Source organism: Callionymus lyra, chromosome 19, assembly GCF_982586985.1.
Source record: "Callionymus lyra chromosome 19, fCalLyr1.hap1.1, whole genome shotgun sequence".
Lineage (NCBI taxonomy): Eukaryota > Metazoa > Chordata > Actinopteri > Syngnathiformes > Callionymidae > Callionymus > Callionymus lyra.
Window position 1 is genome coordinate 8,535,508 of NC_141836.1, and position 15,782 is coordinate 8,551,289.

Sequence of the window (15,782 nt, forward strand, 5' to 3'; positions counted from 1 at the left end):
TAATTAGATAAAGCCTTTATTGATTTATTTAGGTCAAATGCAAAAGTTATTCTTTGTTCTGTTGTGGAGGAAAACATAAAGTCAGCAGGAAAAAACATTTCCTGTCTCAAGGTCTCAAGACAATTTGGACAAAATGCAAAGGCCTCACATACATCTCGTATTTTAAAAAACGTTCTAGGACATCACATGTTAAATACGCCTCACTATAAAGTCTTGGCTCCTTTTTATTATTGCTGTTTGTTTCTTTAATTAAACTGTTGTACCCGCCCGGTGTAGTTGTCCATATAGCCTGCAGGTGGTGGTAGTGAACGGCGTAGTTGTTTATGAACGACAGAAGTCAGGAGTGAAGAAGAAAAAAGGGAAACATGGCGGGTGCTTTGAACGAAGCGGAGCTTGCGCGACAGGTTTTCTCTGCTTTACAGGTTAAATAAGTTAACTTATTCTGTCTATACTTCATTATTATTTAAAGTACAGGGCATGAAGGTATTTTGGGTTGTCGTGCGTTGAGTTCAATATTTCATTGCTGTTGTTTCGTGAGCTGTCAACTTAAACGAGAAAAGGTTCTCTACTGCATTTTTATCGTTTGTGTGGTTTTAATTTCACTTTAAATATACTTTTCTTGATAAACCTCATGTCTCGTCTAGAGTTGGACTTGTGTTCGAAGATGTGGTAATGGCTTTAATAATACACAAATTGGAAAGATTGTTTTTGTTTCTTAAAGTAAATTCATGGGTTATTGATAAATTATAATTATTCATATTGATATTATTATGTTAAATATGCATTTTGGTCCATCCAGGCTTCATCCTGTCCAGATTTGGAGCGTTTGAATCTACAGGAATCGGAAGGAATGATTGAGCTTCTTTGCTCTCCATCCGAGCTGCGCTCTAGTATTCTTGCATGGATCTGCACCAGGTTCATATTATTTTGACCAACCTTAATGTTAAAAAAAAAACTTACTGTTTATATTTCACAGCATCAACCCGAAGATCAACTTTTCAGGAACAGACCAAGAGACAGTGATAAAAGGTATGACTAAGATATTTTTTTATTTTTTTTTGTCCAAGGATTAACATTCACTACGGGCAAAGGTAGTTTTTTCATTAGACATCCATTGTGGATATTGTGGGGAAGAAATGGTTATTATTATCCAGCTTTCCTGTGAATTCTTAAAGGTCAACTAATGTGAAAACCCAACTCTCCTGACTTGCATGTTTCAAATGTTGAAGTCTTCCTCTCCAAGATGCAGTAAGTCCCTCATCATGACCATGTTTTGAGCTTATTACTTTATACATTTCTCCCCTGTCTGAAATCTGGGCAAACGAGAGGTTACAAGAGCAGAGTCCATTATGACTTAATGGCTTCACTCCTCTCCAGCCAGCTGTAATCACACCCCACTTTGTTTATAAAACTAGTCCCTTTGAGGTGGAGACTTCTTACTTCGGAATGTTTACTTTGGGCAACAGGAGGAAGCATAAACTCATAAGTATTGTCCGTCCAATCAACATGGTGGCTTCATGGTGGAAAGATGTACAAGACACAATGTAAATATTTCAAAATCATGCTTGTATTGATGGGATTTTATTTTTCAATTTTGGTTTATTGTCCAGTTTTTAATGTTCATTTCAAATGGTATTAAAAAAAGGAGTGAATTTTACTTTCGTTAAGCTCTAGGAATCCTGTTGTTCTAGGTTATGTTCATGCCCTTACAGAATCCATAAAATTCTAACCACTTCTACGTTCTCAAAACAGAGATGGCTGCCCTTGGACATGAGCTTCTTCTATGCAAAGAAAACAGCACAGAGCTAATTCTGGTAAGAGCTATTTTGTTTGAACAATGAGTTGCATGTTTATGAATTGCAAAATAATATGAAATGATCACATTTATTAGTGTTTTCTTGTGTGTTCAGGGTGGCGTGAGTCCTCGTCAGCAGCTCCTCTTCCTGCAGCAGCTAGTAAGCCTGGTTCTGGACAAGTCAGATCCTGCTCAGGGCTGCGTGTCTGCAGACCTTCTCATGCATGAGCTGTTCAGTGCAGAAAACCGCCCTCGTCTTTGTCAAGTGCTCGAACCCAAACTTGGCCCTCTTTCTGAAGACATGAAGTGAGTTTTTGAGTGAGATGTATAGTCCATCTACAACCCTTACCCCTGTCGATTCCCTCTGTTGGTGTCAGGTCACGACACAAGTCCACTAAGACGTCAGGCAACAGAACGAATGAGGATGTTTCTGCCCTGCTTCAGTCCACTCGCTCGGCTCTGGAGCAGCTCAAAGCAGAGGTGCTACTAGTCAGATTTTCCATCAAAGTGAAGCATTCCTAAATGGTTTTGTTGACAGTGTGAGTTCCTGCGTGGTGACCAGGAGAGTCCACCAGTCTTCTCCCCCAGTGCCCTTCATGTGGCAGCAGGTGACCTGCAGCAGCTGATGACCACCTTCTCTCACGTATATGAAACTGAACTGGCCAATTATTGCAAAAAAACTCCCCCCCAACATAACCCTGAGATGGAGGTCTTTGAGAGGGTCCACCAACTGCTGCTGGCCTGCCTGATGGTACTGGAACTCCATTTGAAAAACATTCTTCAGTAATAGTGAAGCTTATTTTCTGCTTAACGTTCCTCAGGATTTAGAAATGCTGAAGGAATTATCAGAAACTTCCGAGTCCATAGCAGAGGACGACAAGCAGCTGCCGCCTTCCACTGCACCAGGAGAGGAGCGGACGTTGTGTAAGAAGCTGGTTTTGTTAATGTACTTTGAATCCATGACTGAGAAAGAACTTTATTAATACAATATTAAGGTATTACTCAGATAAGAACCTACCTTATTCAACTAAATGTATATTTTTAATTTAGCTACAACATTCTAGGCTTTTATTTTGTCTAACAATTGCGAAATAAACGGTGCTTGAATGTGAAAATTATGATTTTTAACATTAGTGATCATATTTAGTCAGGCCGTCTTGTCTTCATCAGGTAATTTTACTTAAATAATGCCTAATAAAACCTTGACTTTTTTTTTTTGCTCCCCTCTAGCTGAACAATTGGTGGAACTCTCCAAGCGATACACCAAATGTGTGTCCAAGCTCGATTCCTAATGGACCCCCGACATCCACAAACATGGTTCCTATGTCCAAGTCAAGAAAGGGTTGTTTCTCGCCTTTTTTTGTTTTGATTCTCCAGTTGTAACATTTGTTCAGACCTCTTTAATGGCACCATTTTAACTCTTGTCTTTGATTTGATCAAAAACAAAATACTATCTTCTCCGGAGGCCACAATCTTACCCTCGTTGTCCATGTGCTTTTTGTAAACTAAATTGTGCAATTTTAAATTGCAAAATGTTTCATTGTCTTTTTTGCATAATGGTATGATTAACATTTTAGTCAGGGATCATGAGCTCTATGTGGTCGAGAGTTGGAAAGTTTCCTGGCAAATTCTATAAGACAATACTAATTGTGTGGGTCCTCAATTTGTTTTTGCAAATAAATTAATTTTTACAATGTATAAATAAAGCACAGTTAATGTAAGTTTACAAGAGGTACGATGCTATAAGTAAATCAACTGGTAAATATTTAAAGAGTAATATTCAGTTACTTCTCTACAAACAAGCACAACCTCAGAAGATGATTTTGAGTGACATTGCAATATTTAATGAGACATCATCACACGAATATGTATACATGTATCTACGACAGTTGCCCACTGCAACGCTTCAGTTCTCTTGTGTCAATCAGAATCCTTTCTCAGTCAGCCATTTTTTCAGTTCTTTTTCGAACTGACCCTTGACCTTTACGGTCATGGTCACCTCATTGACCTGCGTGGGCAGATCTTTCCCGGCCACGCCTCTGAGGAACTCCCGCATGTCCTTCTCCAGGGCCCAGATGTCGCCCTCCACCTTCCGTACCATCGTCATGAAGCGGTTCCCGTGGGTTACGTCGGTGTACACCGGAATGTTGTGCATGCGAGAGCGGCGGATCATGTACGGGAGAGCCGGGGGAGAGTCCGCTGCGGGCGTCCATCCCGAGGGTGCTGGGCCGACGTGACGGGGCGGGACAGGGACTCTTGAAGCTGGAATGAGGCGTTCCACGAACTTGTACTCTTCCGTAGACTCGATTATTCCCGGCGTTATCGCTCCTGACTCGGCGCTGCTTGCCGGTCTCGTGGCGACAAAAGCTCCTGGGACCAGGTTTTTTAGTCTGGAAGCTCCTCTGAGCGGCCGGAGCAGCATCGAAGATAGCTGACATATGCGTGCCGCCATGACAGTGAGTGACGTAACCGGAAGTGTTAATTATTTATTTTAGTGACAGCGCCTCTTCTGGTAGAAACGGCTCACAACGTCCTTAAAGGAAACCAAAAAGGAGTCCCAGAAATAAAATAAAATATATTTTAGTATCTCTTGCCGCAATGACGAGACGCCCCCCTAAATATATATATATATATATATATATAAACTATTTTAATAACATGCCCTACTCTCTTTGTGAGAATAATAAAGTTGCAAAGCATTTTTTCTCCTTTCATTTTGAAGATTAAATTATGTTGTTATAACAGAAAATCCTTATGGAAAAATGTGAAATGAATTTATTGTTTCCATAAAACAATTTAGGAAATAACCAGTCGTGGAAAAATCCTCAAAAAAAAAAAGAAATCACAAATGTACAGGCATAAAACAAATGTTCCGTTGTTTCAACATTCTCATTATTTAAACAATCAATAACGTTCTATCTATCTATCTAAAAAAAAAGAAGTTATTTTTTAACTACGTCCAAACGTTTCCTCACGATTTCAGCAGAAGGATATTAAGGATTTAAGCGTTAAAAGGAGAAAATACTCATTTTTTACAGTTTCCAAAGGAAATTAAACGTTTGTACTGAATTACATGTTATGAGACCCTGTGTCATTTCATGCATTAATCACACTCAGCACCAGCACACTTAAATAATAAAACATGTAAATCATACTATTGACATCCTAATGTCAACCGGAAATAAAGAACAAACTCGAGTTTATTTATGGCCGAATAGCAGGTTGCGTCCTTCCCTGTCTCCACACGGGGCAGTAGTGAGCATAATACGTGGTAGTCCAACTCTAACCACCACAGAAGGAGATTCTCACACTCGCTAGCACCACATTTTAGCCTTTCGTGGCTCTAGTAGCGTTTGCGAGAAGATTCACGTCCAAAGTTTTTGTTTGCCATTTTTTACTCTTTCGATTTTGTGTTTTACGACACAATGAAGAAGAAGCTGTCGGAGAAGAGGCGCCATGTGGTGGCGTGGGTCAACAAAGCTGAGTGGGACCAGGTTCTGGAGTATCTTTTCTCAAAAGATCCAGCTCTGCAAAAGTTTGCGCTCCAGAGATTGTCCGCGTGGAAAGGCAGGTACGCCAACAGCACACCTGTAGCTGTGGACTGCACGGCGGACCTGGTCAGATGTCAGGTCATTGACCGGTCCGGGCAGCTGAGCGGAAACGACCTGGTCCTGCTGTACGGCTCGGCGCTGGTTCGGTTCGTCAACCTGATCACGGAGAAACAACAGGGGAAAGTAGCGAAGTCCTTGAGGTGGCTGGCTGGGAAACTGGACATCCCGGAGTGGGTGGTTGACCTGCGGCACGACTTCACTCACCGGAAGTTGCCTTCTTTGAAGTGGACCAGGAAGGGATGCAAGGTGGTTCTGGACTGGCTGCAACAAAAGTACTGGTCCAGACAGCTTGGTGGAGCGGCCTGTGATGACTGGGAGGCTCAGCTGAACGAAGAGGATGAAGCGATGGAAGTAAAGCTTCAAGAGGATGAGCTGGCAGCTCAGATGGAAGCGTATAAAACGGCAAGAGAGCTTCTCATATCCTATGAGAAGGAACAATATGACACTTGTGAGAGTCTTCAGGAGCAGAAAAGGGACAATGAGTGGCCGGCACCTTTCGCTGACATTAGCTGGATTTTGGGTGAGATTAAACAATTCTCGGTTGATTCAATGGAGCTGCTGGTTGATGTTATGCTGGAAGATGGATTCCTCGTTCCCACAGTTGAACAACTAGAAACATTAGCCTGTGATACAGAGATTAACGGTCTCACAGAGCCCAGGCTCCAGAAACCTGTCCTGCGCTTTTGGCTGCCGCTGTTGAAGTCTCTGTATTCCTCAGCCTTCATCAACCTTCTCCTGGAGAAGCTGTTTGCCGAACTGAAGCTGCTCTCCAAAGAGCCAAATCTCCACAGATTGTTCTACATCTCCGCTTGGATCACTGAGGTTTTACTCTGTAACGGCAAACCGTTGAAGTTCCACTATGAAACCAAGTCCCAGAAGGCCTCAAGGATGATGGATCGGATTTTTATCAACCGCCTCCAGTTGAGGTGGCACCAGCTGCTTGCCGCATGCCTCGACGCTCCCTGCCTCTGCACACCTCATCTGCTGCAGTTGATCCTGGATGACATGGAGCATCCTCTTCCGGCGGAGACTCGACAGAGGTTGTTACAGCTTTGCAACATCTACACGCAGGCAGAATCCCCGGAGGAAAATCCTTCCTCAAAGCTATTGAAACAGCCGATATACACTTTGGAAAGTCTACAAGAGAAGATGCAGCGCCGCCGGCCGTCTGAGTCGGATTCAGATAAAATCAAATTTTTGCAGGAGCAGCAATCTACTGGTCTTAATGCTGAAAAAGCCAAGCTGCTCCGAGGCTCACCCTGGCAGGTGTGCCGAGATAAGGTCCAATGGAAGCAGTATCCTCTTGGTAAAGTCCCTGGACAGTCGGATGACCCTTCCTGCCTCATGGTGGAAACCTACTCTACTATGACGGTGATTGACCAGCCAGTGGAGCTGGAGAGCTCAGCCCCGCATGTCAACAGAGAAAGCTCAGTGTTGAGAACGACTGACGGCCTTCTTTGGAATCACAGCGATGTCACCAAGCTGAAATCTGGACTGCAACTGTTTTAGTCTATAATTTAGCCATTATCATGAAACTATAAACTGTTGAAAATTATGTCAAGTTGGTAAATAAAAAAAACGAAAAACACTGTATTGTAAAACAATTATTGTAAGAAGAGATGTATCTTAATTTAATTGTGGTTGGAAAACAGACATGTAGCAGTGAAAGTCGTTGTTAACGACTTATATTTAAGAAAAGCATTTATGATCTTTTAAAAAATGATAGATTCTTTTTTTTTTCTTCCTACAGTGGGGATATTAGTAGTAGTCTCAGCGGTTCATAAAAAGATCATACATGATATTAAGACGTACTGTACATATATTTAAAAAAAAAAACATAACTCAAAGAAATTATAAATAATATAAATCGAAACAATAACAGTTTAAATGACAAAAGTTAAAAAATAAAGGGGAGGGATTCCTAATTGAACGTTATTATTTTAGGATTAAATAGATTTTAAAACAAGTGGCTTTTTATTACTTAAGTGAATTATGACAAAAAAACTAATCAAACCCAATAAATCCAATATGATTTGTGTAATGCATTATGAGATTTCATACTAAGATAACAATTAAATTGTTTACAGATTCAAATGTGTATGTCTTGTTAAAAACAAACATTTACCCAATACTGTAAAAATATGCAATATTTTTCCGTAGGTCAAATCAGAATCAAACTCTTTTTCTGTCTAGGGTCCAACAATAAGGATTTTGATTAGGTACATATGTGCGACATTAAACACGAAAAATAAAATCTTCAACATAAATAAAAATAGTTTTACTAGGTGTGGTATTATACGAACATTATATACATTGTTTGTAAAGTCGTGACGTCATGCCTGCTTTATTATACATATATAACTTTGTTATGAAATGTGTATGTTTTCTTTAGCTCTTTATTTCGGCGGTCATATAACGGAAGTGTCGTCAGACTTGGCCTTTTGTCCTCTTCAGCGCGGCCGCTCAGGAAGTCTGTTTTTTTTTCTTCTCCAAGGAATAATATAAAATACAACATTTGACATTGGACCGAGGACTTCCTGGAAGTCCAGTGGTTACTGCACTTTAAACAGTAATAGGTGATAATATTTGGAAGGAGGGTAAGTTTGTTTACAGCGGTGTATATTGCTGCGTCATTCTCTGTAGTCGAATGCTAACACGTTAGCTAAGGTCGGCTACTTCGGGTATGAAGTAGATATTTATCGTCGAATGCCTTATTATTGGTCGTAACATACACCGAAGTATTAATTTGTGTTTAAAACCTTGTAGATGGTGACATAAAAACTCGTTAAAAAAGTTAGCATGTTGCTACCTATCTTCAATAGTCAGCGGAAATACTTAATTATTCTCAATAATATTAATGACAGGTTGACTTTGTAGTATATGGTATTTTAAACAGCACATTTCCACGCTTTATTTTTGTTTAACCTTAAATCCATACACTAGAGACTACTCGCTGCTATGCTAACGCTAACAGGCCTCGTGCGTAATAGCTGTCGTTACGTTGGATAGACGTTTAGCTATAAACTAGCATGGCGATGAACATAGTATCTTACGAAACAAACATTTCATGGAGACGATCAATAATATATTCTTAAGTATGATGTTCATTTATAAGTGACGCCAGGCAAACTAAAATAAAGTACCGATATTTTAGACTGTTCCTGTAAATCGACTTGGTGTCAACACATAACGAAATATTAGCGGAAATTGGTAACATAATCTTATTATTGACCTATGAACATAAATCGTCCTGTAATCATATAATTTAATGGTTTCTGTATTATTCTGGATAAACATTATCCAGATGTTAACATGTTACATTTTCTTTGTTGTTACAGAATATATATATATATATTCATTCCTGCTTCTTCTCACAAAAATTGGGCCAACGATGATGACCAGAAGACAGGCGCGCAACATGGAGCCTCTGGAGGTGGAAGTGGATGTTTTATCCACCGTGGATCTCCCAAGTTCAACCGAAGACTTCCCTGATGATGTCGTAGATGCCACTGGAATAGAGCTGGATGACCTATTTGGCCTTGACGACTTCAGGTTTACATTTGACCAAGATTCCGACACTCCACTGTACGAGCTGTCGAACGTTGGCGCATTCGCTGCCGAAGATGATGATTCTGGCGTGGAACCATACACTGCTCGGTGTCCAGAACGAGAGTCGTTGAAGGTGAGGGAGAGACAGAGCAAGTTGAGCCGCGGGATCAACAAAAATGCCATCGCCGCACGCATGAATCGCCTCAGAAAGAAGGAGTACGTCAACAGTTTGGAGAGGAAGGTTGGCCACGTGGCCAGTGAAAACAACATGCTGAAACAACAAAATACACAACTGACCAAAAGAGTGGAGGAACTGGAAGATGAGACCAGGTACCTGCGGGCTGTGCTGGCTAATGAGAGCGTGCTAGCACAGCTGCTGTCCAGGTTAAGTGGTGTGAATGGCATGAAATTATCATCCTCGCTTTTCCAGGGCCACAACTCAAATGACCACGACTATGCTTTACCAAGGAAGCGTGTAAAAGTGGAGGAGAAAGAGACATCAGGGGGCGTGTGCCTGCACGTGGACAAGAACCACGTCTCAGTGGAGTTCTGCACCAAGTGTGCAGAGAGTGCAAGCACCTCGCTCAAAATGTAGGGTCAAGTACTAACCTATCACATATTGAGACTGGACATGTGTTTCAAAATGCACAACTTTTGGCGGGGGGGTTGAAGAAAGACTGTTAGTAAGATGTTGAATGTTGGCTTGACTAAACGTTACTGCTAAACCTTGTTGACAGTTTCTTCTAGGTAATGGTTGATGTTCCAATGAGGGATGAGTGGCTTTCTGCACATCTTTACCTGCTTGACTCCATGGTAAGAATCAGACAAAAGGCCTTTGTTGTTAGTTGCTCTGCACACATGATAGTCTTTACACCTACTTGTTTATTTGCAGCACATTGATTTAAAGAACACCAGATGTAGCCAGATAATTCTCATTTAATTCAATGTTAAGTTAAATGTAAAGGTGAAGGTCCACAAAGAGTAAACTTTTGCAATTTACCACTGAAAGAGAACGAATCTGATCGAAAAAATAAATGAAAACTCAGAAACTCTTTGTGAACCAGCACCATTTGATGAACGAACACTGATTTAGCGCCACCTATTTTTCTCTATGCTAAAGTGATTCTGCTGGTGGAAGGTGAAGAGGCTGGACAAACCGCTTCCAACGTGGCCTGATATTTTTGTAAAGGTAGTATCGGTATTCAATGGTATATGTGACTTTTTTTCATCCATTGCTGCACCTGTATGTTTACGTTTGAGGCTCAATTGATTTGAGTAAGCTAAGTCTGCTTTGTACATATTGCTCAGTGGATATATCCACCAGCACTGATGAAGTGCATATTTGTATGATTGGAAACATGTAAAAATGTACATAATTTCTGTTGAGTTAACGGCAAATAAACCATATTTTCATGGAGATTCAGTTATAAAAATTGAATTTTGTCCTGAACTGTTGATATTAATGCTTTTCTTCTTCTCTCTCTGAACAGCAAGCTCTCTGACGATAAAGGTCTTACTTTTCCCCGTCATTTTGGGTAAAGGCTGGTAAAGGTTGTGAAAGCAAATGAGATCTGTTGATGGAGTTGCTCCGCGAAAGGGTGGTCAATAGTTGTTAAAGCTCTGTGGAGACTGATCTTTGAACCATTATGCAGATTGTGTGTGTTTACACACCTCAAACTAGAATAAGTCGCAAATGATCTTTTCAATGCATGAAAGTCCAGATGAAACAGGGAATTTGTCAATTTTCAGACAAATTGGTAAACTTTCTATACATGAATGTTAATGCATGGAAGTAGGTTCATGTGTAGCAGAAATAGTTATCAGCAAAGTGGGTGAGAAAGCAGGATGATGTCACATAGAGGCAAATGTATAAAGTTAAGTGAGATTGATTGTTAATAAAGACATGCATCATCAAAGAGGCAAATGACCTACTTAAAATATTTGCCAACATAAGACATGAATCACTATTCTGAGTCATCTGTTATCAAATTCGGTCCATAATGTCCTCAGTATCAGACATAAGAAAACAAAAGTTTGTTTTCTAAATGAAAATTAAAGAATTTCAATCATAATCTTCAGTCACAGTGAGTGCAGCTAGAACGGTTGAAGATATCAACTATACCATTCAGCTTTGTTAGGGTTATAAGCTATTCATTTGTTACAGGGTTTTGGGAATAAAGTGTAACCGCCCCTATATTTCTAGTAAAAGCCGTTACATGTAACTGAGTTTTAAGTTAAGTCTAAGTACTGACTTTTTCAGTGACTCTTGCACCAACTCAAACGTATTTGTTCTAAAAGAACATTTCCTTTACAAAAATGTACACATCAGCTTCTATGCTTATTCAGCACCAAAGGGCTTTACACTAAGTTAAACATTTACACACACTGATGGGAGTAAACAAATGAAATGTAATTTTGACAGTAAAAAAAGGTCTCAAATTCTCAAAGTGCAAAATGACAAATGTGCTCTTTGACCTCAGTAGTCCTACTACCTATTCTACTTCTACTGCAACAAATAAAGATGGATTCAAAGTATCCAGTTATTCCAGACTACAAAATGAGAGTTGAAAGCAGTGAAGGTGGTTTTCACAGGACAGCTACTCAGTCTTTTTTTGTACCACTCTCTCTGAAAACAACTCTTCCCTGTTTCTTCTGTTGATTCAATGCAGCTAGAAATAATCGGTCACATACGCCCATAGAGGTGATGCACGTCACTGTGGTTCTTCACCAGCAGGTATATTTTTCAGCACTTTTAAGAAGTGATCAGCAGCGAGAATATTTAAATAAATTATCCAGGCTGTAGAGAGTCGTGCTGTAAAATAATTCTGTAAAGATGATATTGGTGATCGGTGGAAAAGCAACGTCGCATGACCTAGTTTGTATAGGATCGCACAGTTTCTGCCATTAATTTTGATCGCCAACTACTCGAAGTTAGCTTTTTTTAAACTTAATAAAATGTTTTTGAAACATGTGAAGAATCATACTGATTATGCATCTGCAACACAAATCATTGTTAATTCTTTTTTTATTTCCTCGCACGTCACTTACATTTGATATTTTGTTGTGAGTAACTGCAGAATAGATATAAATCTTGATTTTTAAACATCTTTTAAGAAAATATAGGGGGTACTCTGATAATACTTCACTTAATGTTAAAGTATAAAAATAAATAGTTTTAAGAGGAATCACTGTGTCGAGGGTCAGTGATGAAGAGAACAAACATTGCTGACATTGCACTGATTAATCATACATTTTATTTACATTGCACTTTCGTCATAAATCACCTCAAAGTATTTGCGATAATTGTGTTCAAGGGAAACTTAAACCTGACACATGTTTCAAATGTTGTCTTCCTCTCCAAGATGGAGTAAGTCCCTCATCATGATCATGTTTTTAAGTTATTACTTTATAAAGATCTTCCCCGTCTGAAATCTGGGCGAACCAGAGGTTACGAGAGCAGAACCTGAACCATTTTTATTATTTCATTCAAATATTTGTCTTTATGTTGATGAAACTGTGTTGACTTCTCTGTCTTCTATTATTATCACAAGCGGTTCCGGCTCATTGGTCTACTGCAATTCCCACCTTCGTCATCATGATTTTATCATTTTAGTTTAAATGTTAAATATGACTGGTCGAGTGGTTAGAGCAAAAGTCCTTGCTCTAATGTGAAGTCCCCCAGTATGTGAGCTCAAATCCCACTCTTCATGAATGACAGATGGTGAACATGGAATACAAGAAGTGGATCACAGAAAGATGTCACAAAAAAAATATGGGTTTATAATATTTTTGCTTTTTTCGATAAATCAATTTGACTATTTTCCTTTACTTTCTGCCTCCGAGTGTCTCATCTCACTCTCGCACTCTGCCTCGCTCCGTCTTGCTCTCAGTCAACTCTTGAGTTCGCTTCAATCGGCGACCATGTGACATTAAACGTGGCGAATTCTTTACACCGAAGACCAAAGCATACACATATAAAATGATGAATTAAAACATGTTGTTTAAAATGTAATTCATGGAGACTAGGATAATTATTATTACGATCAAATGTTTTCTAGCAAACATTAAAGTTTTGTTAACAGTGCTCTTGTTATTTATTTTCCGGAATCGGCTCGAGTGATTTTATTTATTTATTTTTAAATCTTGACAGTTGGTGTACTGTCATGGTCGTATATTTCCTCCAAACTTCATTTTAGTTAATAAATAATAAAACGTTGAGGTTTCAGCGGATACACAATAGACGGTGTATTGTTTCTTACATCCACCAGAGGGCGCTCTAAGAAATCAAAATCCGAATGTGTTGGCCGACAGATTAGCTCCGCCCATATCCGCCATCACAGTCACGTGACCAAACTAGCTGATGATCCAGCTTGAACAACATTGAAGATGAAAACTTCCAACATGCTCATGACCCTGGCTTACTGGGACATCTGCGGGTGAGAACATTGACTTTCTACACAACTACAGCATCTGAGAACCATGTTGTGAACTTAAACTCATATTAATGACGAAACTAGCGTTTATTAAAAGTCGTGATTCTGTTTTGTCGAACTTTTATATTCATTAACGTTTCTCCTGAAGTTTATAAAGTTAAACACTATATCTGAGTCTTTCTCGTTCATGCATGTGTTGAATTAAAGTCACTTTCAGTGCAACTGTATCTGAAATCATTGTTGCTAATGTTAAAGCTAATGCTAAGAAGCGCACCTGACACTAATGAGGTCAAAGGTCAAAAGGTAAACTTTTAGTCAAGAACATGTGGTAAAAATATTCTAAAAAGTATCTCGAGGGAGACTTTTATTCATGCAAACTTAAAGTTTATTTCAAGGGTTTTACTTGGTTGATAATGTTAAAATTTAATGAATCCAGCCTTAAATCTGTCAAACAGCTTTTAAATGAGAAAAATCTCTGGACACAAGAAGTTTATTTGAACGTTTTGTCTTCACACTCAGGCCATTTATTTATGCATTTACTTTCCTTTATTACAGATTAAATCAATTTATACATACATTAGTTTATAATAATATTCTCAGAATGAGATGTTTATTTATAACAGACCTGAACAAAGAAACCCATGAACAAAAAGATAATACTGAATTAAAATAAATGGATACATTTAAATTTGCTCACGAAAAGATATCCAAAATAATCACAACCAAAAAAAATAATTTAAAAGTTAGTACACAAATTACTGTTCTTTGAGAAAATAAGATAATAATTCTATTTTATAATTCATGTAATACTTTCAGTAAAGTTTTTCAAATGGCAAATATTAGGAGTGAATTTTTAAAACTAGAGTGTGATATTTGCTGAGGAAGGTAAAAATGTTTATATGATTGTCAGTATTTTTATCTTGGTATTGATAATACAATAATTAAGGATGAACCATGAATCATACTTTGAATGGTCCTGATACAGATGCCAACGTTAAAAATCAACTTTATTACCAGCTGTGAGAGAACTCTGCTCATGCTTCGAATAAAAATAAACAAAACACATGGAATTACAAAGTTATTGATTTGGATGAAGAAGAAATTGTTAAACAATATTTCATAAACAAAGGAACAATATTGTGAGGAACATAAACAACTGCAGGCGTCAAGATCGTTAAGTGAAAACCAACATTTTAGAACCAAATAAACTTTTGTAGAATTAAAAAAGTGATGTAACTGTCTGACAACCTTAATGTGACGATCATTGTGACCTCAGTCATTACAGGTATCATTATTATCACGGTGTTGATGCAACATACTCAAGCTGTTAAGAAAGAACTTAAACATGGTGAAATAGTTTCATTGTTTTATTTAACTAAAAAGTACAAAATATTATCCAGATGTTTAGAACAACGCAATTTAAATTAAAACAAGTTAAATAAAAGCAAAGTTGTTGTTTGGTGTATACAAATCCATTAAACTAGTCTGAAACGGCTTAATGAATATGGGCATGTAAGGGACTTCCGAGTGCAGAGGAAGTCGTTCATAATCGCGGTTTTAAACACATTTTTAATACATGAAACTAGTATTGATGGAGACTGAGTTGTGCAGGATTTATTGAAATCAGATTAGAGTTCTGGTTCAGTGCCTCCCTAACAATAATATGTTTTTCATTTTAGAGAGTCACTTCAATATTTCTCTCAATAAAAACGTATAAATCCTCAGATTTTTTTTTGTTTTCAATCAAGGCAGCAAATGCTGAATATTTTCATGTTCACTTTGACAGACATTTAATTAAATGTTGAAATGTAAATATTAGTGTGATAAATCATGTTTATAATTTTCAATTGAATGTCCTTCATTTTTTTTTTTATATATGATGAATTAATCCGTTAGAAACAATGTTGTTTTTTTTTACTTTAATGTTATATTATTGTATTCCAAAAGTATTCAATTATAAAAATGTATATTAAAATTTTTACTTGTTTAAGTTAATATCATTATTAATTGTCCATCTTGGAAACAAAACTCGGATAATCAATATTATCAAAGGTTTGGTAGAAAACATCTTAAAGTTCGCTTTTAGGACTTAATACAAATACCAGTACATTTTTTCAATACTTTCTGATACCATGGTAAAAAACAAAACAAGTACACAACTTTATCAAATAAAGAAAACCAACAATTAATCGTTTTACATTCAAAGAGTGGTGATGTATGATTTTTGTCCTTATAGATGCAACAACTTTTATACTTTCAGACATGTTGAGCCGTCTTCAAGTATAATACCAACAATAGTCTTAGAATATTCGTTGATTTTCTTATTTATTTACACATTTATGAGACAAATGCTCTTTTTATCTCTGCTCATCACCACTGCTAGAATCAATAATA

The 15,782-nt window shown here is 38.0% G+C and overlaps 4 protein-coding genes across 5 annotated transcripts; 3 read left to right on the plus strand and 1 right to left on the minus strand.

The window, feature by feature from the left end:
* The first annotated feature begins 364 nt into the window (after positions 1–364).
* haus7 (HAUS augmin-like complex, subunit 7) lies at positions 365–3,408 on the plus strand. Its single transcript, XM_087781736.1, has 9 exons — positions 365–422; positions 800–915; positions 977–1,029; positions 1,753–1,814; positions 1,911–2,101; positions 2,173–2,275; positions 2,334–2,546; positions 2,617–2,719; positions 3,026–3,408. The coding sequence occupies exons 1-9, from the start codon at positions 366–368 to the stop codon at positions 3,085–3,087; spliced, it is 960 nt and encodes a 319-aa protein (XP_087637862.1). The 5' UTR covers position 365; the 3' UTR covers positions 3,088–3,408.
* Positions 3,409–3,613: 205 nt separating this feature from the next.
* Positions 3,614–4,268, minus strand: mrpl49 (mitochondrial ribosomal protein L49). Its single transcript, XM_087781682.1, has one exon. It carries the CDS (start codon positions 4,245–4,247, stop codon positions 3,720–3,722), a length of 528 nt encoding a protein of 175 aa, XP_087637808.1. The 5' UTR covers positions 4,248–4,268; the 3' UTR covers positions 3,614–3,719.
* Positions 4,269–4,620: 352 nt separating this feature from the next.
* las1l (LAS1 like ribosome biogenesis factor) lies at positions 4,621–6,994 on the plus strand. Its single transcript, XM_087781344.1, has one exon. It carries the CDS (start codon positions 5,221–5,223, stop codon positions 6,913–6,915), a length of 1,695 nt encoding a protein of 564 aa, XP_087637470.1. The 5' UTR covers positions 4,621–5,220; the 3' UTR covers positions 6,916–6,994.
* Positions 6,995–7,844: 850 nt separating this feature from the next.
* On the plus strand, positions 7,845–10,393 carry crebzf (CREB/ATF bZIP transcription factor). 2 transcript variants are annotated; one of them, XM_087781647.1, is made up of 4 exons: positions 7,845–8,003; positions 8,745–9,546; positions 9,693–9,768; positions 10,076–10,393. In XM_087781647.1, the coding sequence occupies exons 2-3, from the start codon at positions 8,798–8,800 to the stop codon at positions 9,700–9,702; spliced, it is 759 nt and encodes a 252-aa protein (XP_087637773.1). In that variant the 5' UTR covers positions 7,845–8,003; positions 8,745–8,797; the 3' UTR covers positions 9,703–9,768; positions 10,076–10,393. The 2 variants fall into 2 exon arrangements, with proteins under 2 accessions (XP_087637773.1, XP_087637774.1); XM_087781648.1 differs by having other exon boundaries at positions 8,745–9,768.
* The last annotated feature ends 5,389 nt before the right edge of the window (positions 10,394–15,782 follow it).